At 48.0% G+C, this 11,995-nt stretch overlaps 2 protein-coding genes across 2 annotated transcripts in view; one reads left to right on the forward strand and one right to left on the reverse strand.

The window, feature by feature from the left end:
* Window positions 1–4,641, forward strand: part of NANS (N-acetylneuraminic acid synthase) — a 24,647-nt gene extending 20,006 nt beyond the window's left edge. Inside the window, exons 4-5 of the mRNA XM_012638265.1 lie at window positions 2,353–2,619; window positions 4,412–4,641. Coding sequence (XP_012493719.1) covers window positions 2,353–2,619; window positions 4,412–4,621 — 477 coding nt within the window. The 3' untranslated portion in view covers window positions 4,622–4,641. The remainder of the gene's footprint in view (window positions 1–2,352; window positions 2,620–4,411) is intronic.
* Window positions 4,642–7,438: 2,797 nt separating this feature from the next.
* Window positions 7,439–11,995, reverse strand: part of TRIM14 (tripartite motif containing 14) — a 30,374-nt gene continuing 25,817 nt past the window's right edge. Inside the window, exon 6 of the mRNA XM_012638293.1 lies at window positions 7,439–10,965. Within this exon, the coding sequence (XP_012493747.1) occupies window positions 10,430–10,965 (536 nt within the window). The 3' untranslated portion in view covers window positions 7,439–10,429. The remainder of the gene's footprint in view (window positions 10,966–11,995) is intronic.

Below are 11,995 nucleotides of genomic sequence, written 5' to 3' on the forward strand. Positions count from 1 at the left end.
CAGGCTGGTTTCGAACTCCTGAGCTCAAACAATCCGCCCGCCTCGGCCTCCCAGAGTGCTAGGATTACAGGCGTGAGCCACCGTGCCCGGCCCATTTTAACCATTTTTAAATGTACAGTTCAGTGGCATTAAGCACATTCTCACTGTTGTACTGCTGTCACCACCATCTACCTCCAGAACTTTCTCTTCATCCCAGACTAAAACTCTGCACCCATGAAACACTAACTCCCCATTTCCTCACTCCCCCCTGCCCCTGGTAACCACCATTCTACCTTCTGTGTCTATGAATTTGACTCCTCTTGGTACCTCATATAAGTGGAATCATACAATATTTGTCCTTTTATGTTGGCTTTTTTTTACTTAGTCTTCAAAGTTCATCCATGTTGTGGCATGTGAGAATTTCATTCCTTTCAAGGCTGAATAATAGTCCATCTTTCATATATGCCACATTTTCTTTATCTATTCATCTGCCGATGGACACTGGGATGCTTCCACTTTTTGATTAATGTCAGTAATGTTGCTATGAACATTGGTGTATGGATATCTGTCTTTTTTCATATTCACTTATAGGAGATCTTCTTGAAACTGGCTTTTTCTGCTCTATTATTTGCTGGTTCTCTTATTTTCTAATTCTGAGCATCCTTGAGGCTCAAACTGGTTACAGTGACAGCCTTGAGGGAGCTTCCTCTCTCTTAAGATTTTGTCTACTCCATCATTTTACAGATGGTGAAGTGCAGTCCCAAGGGGGCCCCACAGCAGCTTGGTAGCAAAGTGGGGACTAGAACCTGGGCCCCGTCTGCCTAGTTTTTTGTCTTTTAATGTGTCGGGCCATCTCTATCAATTTCTCCTGGTATCACCTGAAATTTAACTTAATTAGAAAACAAATATATATGTAATTATCATAAAAAACATTATAGTAACAATAATGGAATTCTAAATATATATATACACACACACATACTTGTAATCCTGATATTGCAGTTAACCAGCTTTCCTTTTATATTTTCCTTTCAGTGTAATATTTGACATTCTGGTTTTTTCCATGATAATATAAGCTTTTTTACATGTTGCCATGTAGCCTTTATATTTAAGAAAAATTTTAACCTTTTTGAAAACAGACCCTGCTATCTTTTTACCTAAACTTTCTGTCCCTCCCAATCCTGATAGTTTTTTCTCCACTTCTAGCTCATTTCTAAATCATTTTATTTTATTTTTATTTATTTATTTTTTTTGGAGACAGGGTCTCACTCTGTCACCCAGGCTGGAGTGCAGTGGCGTCATCACAGCTCACTGCAGCCCTGAACTCCCGGCCTCAAGTCATCCTCCTGCCTAGGCCTTCCAAAGTGCTGGGATTACTGTCAGCCACCATGCCAGGCCAAAATCATTTTAAAAACTTAAACATTTTTTTTTCTTAACTCAGACCTTTTTTTTCTTAACTCGGAATATATATAATGTAGAAAATGAACATCTCCTGTAATTCCATCCCACAGAGATGACCATAATTAACAATTTAGTATATGTGGCTCCAGATATTTCCCTTAATTTTCTTTCTCAGTATATTGTAGACACCGTTTCTCTTCCATCCCCACCCAAGGTGCTGTCATGTCCTCCTCTCTCTTGATACCATAGCATGGTGAGAGTTATTTTGCCAGCCCACCCCCTCTTGGGCCCACCCCCCCATGTTGCAGCAGTTCGGATTCTCTGACCTATCAACCTGCACTCCATCACACACCCTTAAGCCTGGGATGCAAGGCCTTTGCCACGCCACTGTCCTAATCTTGCATTAAACCCCATCTGAGTCTTTCTCCTATACTTAAGCTTTTTGGTCACCCTCACTGACAAGACTCACCCATCTTAAAATGTCTTTTGTTGCATTCACTGCATTATAGATAACTGATTAATTAATTATTTAGCATTTCCACCAAAGGACTATTTCGAGGTTGGGCTGTATATATTATTGATGGTATTTTTGCATATAGCACACTTGCTTTCAGCAGCTCAGGCTAATTAAATGTGACAGATGCTCTTTGAATGAGTTTAGGCATTTGGTTATAGTTCCATTGTTTTTCCTGGTGGTTTGTGCAGTGTGAAACATTCTTAAAATTCATTGTTAATGATAACAATAGCTATTGTTTTTGGAGCATTTGCAACATGCTGAGTGCTTTGCATGCATTTATAGCAGCCCTGGACAGGTGCTTTTATAATCCCCAGGAAAGAGAGGCTGAGCATCTTGCTCGTGGTTGCACAGCCAGTGAGTGGCTAAACTGGACTCAATTCAGATCTGCCTGACCCTGGTGAATATGCCTAAAGCACCACACTATTTAACCTTTTCCTCCTTTTTCTATTTTAAAGGAATATCAGAAGGTCTTTCCTGACATTCCTGTAGGGTATTCTGGGCATGAAACGGGCATAGCAATATCTGTGGCTGCAGTGGCTCTGGGAGCCAAGGTGTTGGAACGTCACATAACTTTGGACAAGACCTGGAAAGGGAGCGACCACTCAGCCTCGCTGGAGCCTGGAGAACTGGCCGAGCTGGTGCGGTCAGTGCGCCTCGTGGAGAGGGCCATGGGCTCCCCGACCAAGCAGCTGCTGCCCTGTGAGATGGCCTGCAATGAGAAGGTGCGTCCTGCCCAACTCTGCTCGGCTCCGCGGCTGTGAGCGGGGACAAGGTGGGCTGATCTGAGACGACAGTCAGTACCAGCCCTACCTGAGCCAGGCCGATGAGCTGATAAAGGAGTGTGGGTCCAACTCCTCTGAGCTTCTTCAGGCTCGTGTTAGCAGCAGGAGAACTGTGTTACTCGTAACAGCAGTATCTTATGCAGTAGTCACTCGTAGCAGTAGGAGAAATATGTTACCTCAGGGGAACTTTACTGGTTTTTCTGGCCACCTCCTAGGTTATGTTAGACTCTTCCACTAAATCTCTGAAGCCTGTGGCCCCAGTGCTCCTAGACTTCGGGAGATGTGAAGGGGGTGAGCCTTGGGATAGATAGGTCATGCCCAGGGTCCCTTGGAGTAGGTAAGTTCTGAAAAACCTGGGAAACATTTAGGCAAGGGGTTCTGCGAGGCATCGGGAAAAGAGCCTGTGGCATTCCCTAAGCAGGGGAGGCGCTGGACAGACGGCAGTGAGTCATCGCAGGGGGTTGGTGGGTGTTGATGCAGATAAGTATTCCCTGTGCAGCACTGACCTTCAGAGGGAGGGATGTGGAGCCCAAGAAGCACTGCCAGGCACACTGACTGTCAGGGCTTCTTGGAAGAGGTGGCCTGGACCTTCTTGCTGCCCTCTGAGTCACAGAGCCAGGTGTCTTGGGCTGTCAGGCATGTAGACACACCTAATCTGCCGCAGGCTGTCCAGGTCAAGGCAAAGATCAAACACCAGGCATTCGTGGGGAATAGTGTCATCTTTTATTCCAGTGGGGCATACCTACTAATACCCCAAATTAAAGAGGCATATATACCAGGAAATCAAAATAATACTCAAAAGAGATAAACTACTTTATAGAGGAAATGGGGAGAGAATCACACGAGAAACCAGAATGAGATTTACAGCAGTTGAGCACTTAATTTGGCTCCCTGAGCAAACAGTACACTATAAGACAGACATTTTATCCTGGCACTGAATTCCATGTAGAATTGATTCCTTGGGCTCTCACGTGCAAGATGTGGAGTAATAAAGTAGATAATTTGTTTGAAAGCATTTGTGGAGAAGAGAGAAACATGGGTCGTGAGCGTCAGGCACCCTTCATTCCCCTCACCTGCCTGTCCTATCTGTCCTTCCTGGGGAGCCCTCTTTCCTGTCACACTCACAGTCTTGTGAGCCCTCCATACTCCTATTTTACCAAACCGAGTGGCAGTAAGGTTTGTGTCCCCCAAGAGCAGTGGAGTGGGAGTCAGGAATCTCATCCTCTAGGTTCTCATCCTGTTTGCAACTTTGGCCAAGTCACCATCTTCGTGGGCCTCAGTTTCCCCATGTTTACAGTGAGATGTTGAGCTAGGTGGTGACAAAAGGAATCATAGTTTCCACGTATGTTCCAGGTACGTTACATATTATCACTGATCCTTACAGTCATCTGGCAAGATACAGGCACCGTTATTTCCCATTTTACAGGGAAACTAAACACGGCTTATCCCCAGCTCCCAGGGGGAGCTCACTGGGATTTGAACCTGCCTGTCTACATAGCCCGAGCCCTTTCCTTTGCACTTTATTCTAAAGGCCCCTCCTCTGAGTCTCTGGATTCACCCCACACTGACCGAATCCCTGCTGTGTATGAGATGTTGTTTTGGGCGGTGTGGGGGACAACAGAGTCCCCGCTCCCAAGGTACCTTGTGAAGACAGGTCAGGGACCTTGGGTGTAAAGCGATGTGCACCAGTTATTTCTCTGAAGCTGGCACTGAGTCTTAATTTTGTCCACAGCTGGGCAAGTCTGTGGTGGCCAAAGTGAAAATTCCGGAAGGCACCGTTCTAACGCTGGACATGCTCACTGTGAAGGTGGGTGAGCCCAAAGGCTATCCTCCCGAAGACATCTTTAATCTCGTGGGCAAGAAGGTCCTGGTCACTGTTGAAGAAGATGACACCATCATGGAAGAATCGGTAGAAAATCATGGCAAAAAAATCAAGTCTTAAATAAAGTGCCATTCTCTGAATTCTCAGTTGCCTTGCTGGTGCCATCGGGTGGGTGAGTTGGGGCAGGAGTGGTGGTCTCCAGGGACCTGGCGTTCATCCACCACCACCAGCCCCTCCTTACACAGCAGATATTTCTGGGCCAGGCCCTGTGTCAAGCGCATTGGAGAGATAAGAGGAGGAAATGAGGCAGTCTCTGCTTCAAGGTGGCTGGCACAGAAGGGGAGGTGGGCTCAAGAGCAAGTCCATGTCCTCCAGGTGCTGCGTGCCTGCACAGAGAGGCAAGAAACGGCCGCTCGGGTCCTCTCCGTTAAGCCTTCATTCCCATGCCCTGTGATGCCAAACAGATCTCACTTCCTGACACCCTGCCTTACTCCTCCATTGCCATTACCGCTTCCTGCCCTTGGGCTCTGTGTCCAGTTAGTATCGTATGGTGGTCACTCTGCACTGGAGGAGGGATTGGTCAAAGGATCTTACAGGCAGAGAAATGCAGAAAGCATTCCTATCTCTGTGAACAAAGAGAGGGAAATGGTTCTTTCTTTCAACAAATTTTGAAGCCTACTATGTGCCTCAGTGCTTTAGGCACTGAGGATACGGTGGTGTCCCATCCCTTCCTCAGGGAATCTGCATTCAGAGATGGGGCAGATGCACAGTAAACCGTAAGCATAGTGAGCAGTCACACGGGATATGTGCTGAAATCAGCCCTTCTACAGCAACAAAATTTTATGTCACATATTATAAAATTACAAACCCAGCTAACAAAAAAGCTTGTTTTACTTCCTTGAACAAAAAGCATGAACATTTTATAGAGATTCAGTGTCATATTCCTCTGTTGTTTTGAACAAGTACTGAGATTAATAATTCTTTTCAAATGTATTTTCAAATTCTTAATCTTTCACATTTATTTTACCTTGTTTACTATATAACTATATAACTCCTCTTGTTTCAAAGTGTGTATTTGAGGCTCTTTTCACATGCGTATAATTTGACTTTTGAAGCTTCTTTACCTGTGAGTATAAGGCCTCCCTCTCCTGTGGATCCCAAAACAATTTCTAGAACGGCATGTGTGTCTGGATGGGTGGGTAGGTGGGAATCTTGTGTGTACTTGTGTAAAAGAGAAACTGTAAAATTGATGTGCTATGAACTGAAGTGTAATAGTATCAATTTCTGGCTGGTGTTCACCCCTTTTAATTTTCCCCTGTAAGCAGATGTTGAGTAAATTGATTTCTGATTCCATGGCCTTTTTTTCTACAACAGTAGAGGTGACATTTAAGCAAATATCCGAGATTTCCTAACAAGAAACGACAGAATATGGTAGTAGAGGGGTATGTTCCAGGACTTGGAAACAGGATATGGACCTGGAAGGAAGGGAGAGAAGGGCCTGGCCTAGCATCTGGCCAAGAACGTGCAGGAGGCGGTTCCCAACAGGGAACCAGAGGGTCACCTCCAGGTCTGGACAGACGGGAACATCAGAAGGGCCCAAGGTGCTCTTTAAACCCCGGCCAGATTCCCCGAGTGGAGGAATCTGAGGCTGAGAGTTGGAAGAGCCCCTGCAGTGTCAGGACTTAACTCTGCCTTTTGAGTAGAGGCCTGTGTGATGTGTTAAGAGAGAATTGAGCAGGAGGGCCGCTGTCCAGACCAGCTTAGAGAAAATGACAGCATGTGTGATACGTGTGGGGAATTACGGGCTTGCTTGCAGCCAGTAGCGGCTGGCCACCTCATGCTGTGCCAGGTTGCCCATAGGGCTGAAGGATTGATATTGGGGCACACTTCTAGCCCATTTGAGTTGGGAAGCTTGGGTCTAAAAGACATCCCTGACAGGTGGGAGGCGCAGTCTGGGCACACAGTGAGGCAGCAGGCGGTCCCTGTCTAGGAATTCAAGGCCTTTTGGGTGCAGGCGCCGCCACAAACGGTGCCCCATGTGGGTGAACAGCAGAGATATTTAGCAAGAGTCATAGGAGCCGAGACAGGAGTGGGGATGGGAGAAGGAGCATTGGCCAGGGAACACCACGTGGAACTGGAACAGCTGGCACTTTAGTTCAACCTTGCAGGTTAGGAAGTGACGAGGAATCTTGTGATTTGGGGCACAGGCTTGGAAAATGCCCAGAGTGCCTAAGGACTAGCAAGTGATGGGTTAGCAGGGAGTGCACACATGGGGAGGAAAGGAAGGGAGGGCTTAAAAGCCTGCTCAGTTGGACTTTGTTCTATGGGAAGTGGGGAGCCATGGAAGGTTTCTGAGCAGGACATGGTAGACTCAGACCTGGGCCCTTCACGCTCATGCTTACTCCCCGTCGTGTGCAGCTTGCCATCGTGAGCAAGCTGCCCCTCATCACGTACTGACTCCTCCGCCCACCAGGCCCAGGCAGTGCAGGGCCACCTCTGTGTGCCCTCCACTGGGCTGCACCTCCACTAGGCTGGCATCACGGTCTCCTGCTCCCTGACAAAGTGGAATGGCAGAAACAGAAGAGATTAGATAGAATAGGGAAGGGAAGGTCCCTGAAATCTCTAAAATTTAGGAAGTGACTACAAATGGCTTCATTGTTGCTAAAGGATGATCACAAAGATGCCAAAAGCTACATAATACTATCTTGGATAGGGATAGCTGGGAGTCAGGGTTTGTTTCCACATAAGCAAGAACTTAGTGAGTTACCTTCAGAAGTAGTGAACTCCTCATCACCAGAGACATCCAACCTGGGACCAGCTGACTACCACCAGAAAGTTGGGGAAGGGATGGGTGATAGCGGGGGCCTGTCCAGGCCTGGGTGCTATGTACTTACTTGAAGCAACATGAACCCCCAATGAAGAAGAGCACGGTTAAAAGAGACAATATTCATGCTTTATTAAACCACGTATTAGAAAATTGCTGTCATTTAAAAATATCTGGAAGCAATTTGTCACATCAATAAAGAATTTTCATCTACAAACTAAAATCTGACAGGGAATAAGGTAAATTGACAGTACTCTATAGACATGGCCCAAGGAAGCTTCATTCCTATGCTGAGAATATTCAGGGAGGTTCCTGCTACTGCCAGGTGGCAGCTGGGAGTATCAGTTGTCTCAGCACTCTGACAGTACAATGGGAACGCCACTGGGGATGCTAACAGATCCTCGCATGATACAGCACTACGGTTTTTAAGGCAAGTCCATAACCTTTGGCCCATTTGAGCCTCACAGCACTGGTAGTTAGTGTCCTTACCCCCGTTTTACAAATGACACCGACAAATAAAAAGTGACTAGCCTGAGGTCACACAATTGATCATGGACTGAGACTGCAGTTTTCTGGCTAGCACAGGCCTTGGCACAGAGCCAGTTGTCAGCCTGCATAGTCCAGTTCTGTTTCTGCTACATGAGTCCCAAACTCTCAAAACTAGTCCCCCTTTGGGTGTAAGGCCTCATCTCAGGTCCCAAGGAAGGTAATCCAAAGGAACAGTCAAGTCCCACGGAGTGACCAGGCAGAAGCAAAGCATCAGAGGCAGTAACTCAATGAGAGGGGGCCACAGTGAGCACGTGCTGGCCAGAGACCAGCTGTGTCCACCCTGAGCAACAGTGCCTGGTGGACATGAGCACAGACCTAGAGCTCACAGCCTGGGCCCAGACCCCAGCTCCACCACTAGCTGTGTGACCTTGGGCAAGTGACTCATTCTGGGTCTCCATTTTGCCCTCTGGAGGCCTGAGATAACTTTCTACCCCCAAGGGTCAAGTGAGGTTAGCTGTAAAGTGTGAGCACAGCGCACTGCAAGACCATGAGAACTGTCTTATTACTTAGCCCCTGTGGCTGTGGGTTTGGGAACAGGCCTTGGTCTTCAGGGATGGACAGAGATGTGGGGTCAAGTGTATTAACTTCCCTCTGTCAGGAATGTCTTCTGCCCATCACAATTCAGCTTTGGGCCATTTCCAAATTAATTAGAATTTTAATTAGTAGAACTAATTTCCCCTTTTCTCAGGATTTCTGAAGCATAGTACTTAGACACCTACCTAGCTAGAGTTTTAAGTTATTTGGTTAGAAGTAAAGGCACTTTTGAGGTGCCTTGTATTCTTATATTACATTGCCCCGTATGAAAGCACCATTTCTAAGTCAAAAACTATTGAAAATGGACAGTTTTATATGATTCAAACTAATTAACACACTGAGAGTCTGTTTAAACTGTGAGGGGGATTCAGTCTTGTGTTTTCCTCACCCTCCCACTGTCCTCCCACCAAGCACCTAAGAAGATGCTTTAACACAGCGAGACTTCAAAACTGTCTAGGGAATTGACAAATCAGGATGCTGAACCCTCAGAACCAAGGCACAGGCCCTGGGAAGGGGGCCTACCTCTCCCTGCTAAAGGAGCTGCTGGTTCTCTCTTTCTGTCACTTCATTGCAGAAAGCTGGGCTCTCTGGGTTTCCTTGGCAACATCTTGGTCTGAGGGATCTGAGGAGCATGGGGATGTCCGGCTAGGGCTGCCCAAACCGCACTTAACTCGTCTCCTTTTTGTCCCAAGACAGTGGGGAAAACTGCCAGTGGTTGCTTAGCAATAGTCCCTGCTGATTCCTTCCCAACATCCCCTGAGAAATGAGTAAGTAAAATCTCCCAGCTTGAAAGCTGGGCCTGAAAACTGGGCCAAGGGACAGGTCAGACACTTGCCTGGGGGCTGGTGGGTGGGGCACGGGTCTGGGCCGCAGGCCTGGTTCAGCCCTAAATCACAATGGGTAACTTTAAGCAGCTTTCCAGTTCTTTCAGGACCTTAGTCTCCCCCATTGTACAATGAGGTCAGGCCGGATGATCCGTGAAGCCTTCCCAGATCAGCTGTTCTGTGATTCAGTGATAGGCACCTGCTGGTTATGAACTGACTGCTTGGGAGGGAAGGCACTTTCTGGACTGTGCAGGGTGGGGAGGGTGTAGGTGGACATAGCTGCCCTCCAAAAACTTCCAATCAAGTTGGAAAGGTAGGTCCCAAATTTGTAAGGAGAGTGATTCTTGTGGCCTGAGGAAGACTGAGGCAGACAAGGTTTTCCTCTACAAATGTGGGCCCATGCGGCGTGGGCAGGACAGCAGCAAAGGCCAAGATGCAGAGAGAGAACTGTGTGACTCACACTTCTGATTGGAGGGTCTCTGAAGAGCAGCAAGAGCTAGATGAGGGTAAGTGGTCTCGGGCAGACTAGAAAAGCCTTGAATGCTAAGGGAAAGAGCTTGTTTTTTGTTTTTCCATGTAGTCCCTGGGAGCCTCTTCAAATTTCTAAGAGGTTAAGTGAGGTTTTAGATAGATCAGTCTGGGTTTGGCGTGGAAGATGAGGATGGGAGAGGGTTCAGGCCAGGGAGTGTTAAGAAGCTCCGGAGGGAGGTGATGTGGACAAGCTGAAGAAGGTGGAGAGGAGGCAGATCCAAGGGACCTTAAGGGATAGAAGAGCAGGGCCAGGCGACTGTCATTTATTCACACACATTTACTGTGTGCCTACTATGTGCCAGGTTCACGTGCTGTAGGAGGGAGGAGGCTCTCAGGCTGAGCATGACGTATTCAGACAACGTTAGGATGCTTAGGGCTCACCTGTGGCTATGTCACTTTCAGGACCCTGGACTAAAAGTAGTGCAGTGTGACAGTGGCGGTGTCTGTGTGTGGGGAGGTCTGATAAGAGAGCAGCAGCAGGCGTGTGTCTAGGACGTGTTTGAAACTAGCGTGGGAGAGGGACGGGTCACAGCACTGGGCGTGACTTGTGGGGGAGGGCTGGGGTAGACAGAGGGGCTTAGAAAGTAGGAAGTAGAACAGCCACTCTGCTCTAGGTGAGACCAGGTGAGACAAGAGGGCCGGGGAAGGTCACTCAGGCCTTGGCCCCTAAGGCAGCCGAGGGATACTGATGGCCCCTTCCCAGAGCCGCAGGGCCGGGTACAGCGGCTCTTGGAAGGTGGCACGGAAGGTGTGCAGGTGGCTCATGCCACCCGTCACATCGTAGAAGGCGAGGACGCCGGCCTCGTAGTCCAGGAAGATGCCGAGCCGGTCGGGGTCGTCGCGGGGATGCAGGCGGCTGCGCTGGCCGTCGTGGAAGGCCCAGTACTCGAGGTCGTAGCGCTTGAGGCACCAGGACTGGCGGTTGCAGCCCAGGCGGGCGGCGGCCGAGGACCCGTGGCGCCGCAGGGAGGCGTAGGCCGCGCCCACCCACCAGCCGGCGCCCGCCTCCTGCACGTCCACCTCCCAGTAGTGGCGGCCGGCGGCGAAGCAGTCGCGGCCCAGCACCTGCCAGAGCCCGTCGAACCGCAGCGCGGGCGCCGGCCCCAGGCGGCCCAGTAGGCCGCAGCGCACAGTCAGACGGTCTGCGGAGAGGCGCAGGCGCGCGTGCATCGTGTCCGGCTCCAGCGTGGGCGTGCGCGCGTCTGCAGGGGGCGGGGACACGGAGCCACGCCTGGTGGGCGGGGCCAGCGCTGCGCCCCGCCCCCGGGCGCCCACCCTCTTGCTCCCTGCCCTCGCAATCGCCGCGGGGTACAAAACGGGAAGGCTCAGAGTCCGCCAAGGGACAGGTTGAAAGCCAATCCCATTTTACCCCGACTGCCTATGGGGAGGTGGCTAGGGGCAAGGGAAAGAGAGAAAATTCTACCGTACACCCTTTATAACATTTGAATTTTGTACCACGGAATTGCCAATTTCTAAGAATTTAATTGAGAAGCAATCCTGTTACTAACACGGGTGTATGTCCTTCCAATTTTTTTTCCCCTCTTACCTGCCGTTTTATAGTTTTTCCGCAGATTGGTATCATACCATACATACTCTTAGATAATCTGCTTTTTAAAATTTGTTGATACGAACAATTTTAACACATCAAATATTCTTTCACATGAGCATTTTAGTGATGATTCTAAGATTTTGATGTACAGACACATTATAATTTAATCCTCTATTGTTTTGAGTATTTAGGCTTCTTAAAAAGCTTTCGGAAATACTAATAGGATTATATTTTTATGTATCTGATTACTTCTTTAGGGTATATTCCTAAAAGAGGAATTGCTGGGTCAGTGGGTATGATTATTTTAAGGCCTGTGATAAATATTGCCAAATTGTCCTCCAGAAAGTTTGTAGTGATTTAATCTCATCAACATTTCTCTATGCATTATATCATGTATGTAGACATGAAGTTTTGTTGTTTTTTTTAAAGTCTGGATCATAGGGTTATGTAGGACATTCACCTTTAGTAGAAAATGCCAAACAGTTTTCCAAACTGTTTACACTCTCAACAGCAATGTAAGAGAAATTCTTGTTATCCACATATTCGTCAACCTTGGTATGATCAGTTTTTGAAATTTTAGCCATTCTGGTGGGTGTGCAGTGCTGTCTCATGAGGTTTTAATTTGCAGTTTTCTGATGACTGATGTTGTTGAACACCTTTCCATATATATTTTTTTTGAAACA

The sequence above is a fragment of the Propithecus coquereli genome, unplaced genomic scaffold, assembly GCF_000956105.1.
Source record: "Propithecus coquereli isolate 6110/MARCELLA unplaced genomic scaffold, Pcoq_1.0 Scaffold128, whole genome shotgun sequence".
NCBI classification, from domain to species: domain Eukaryota; kingdom Metazoa; phylum Chordata; class Mammalia; order Primates; family Indriidae; genus Propithecus; species Propithecus coquereli.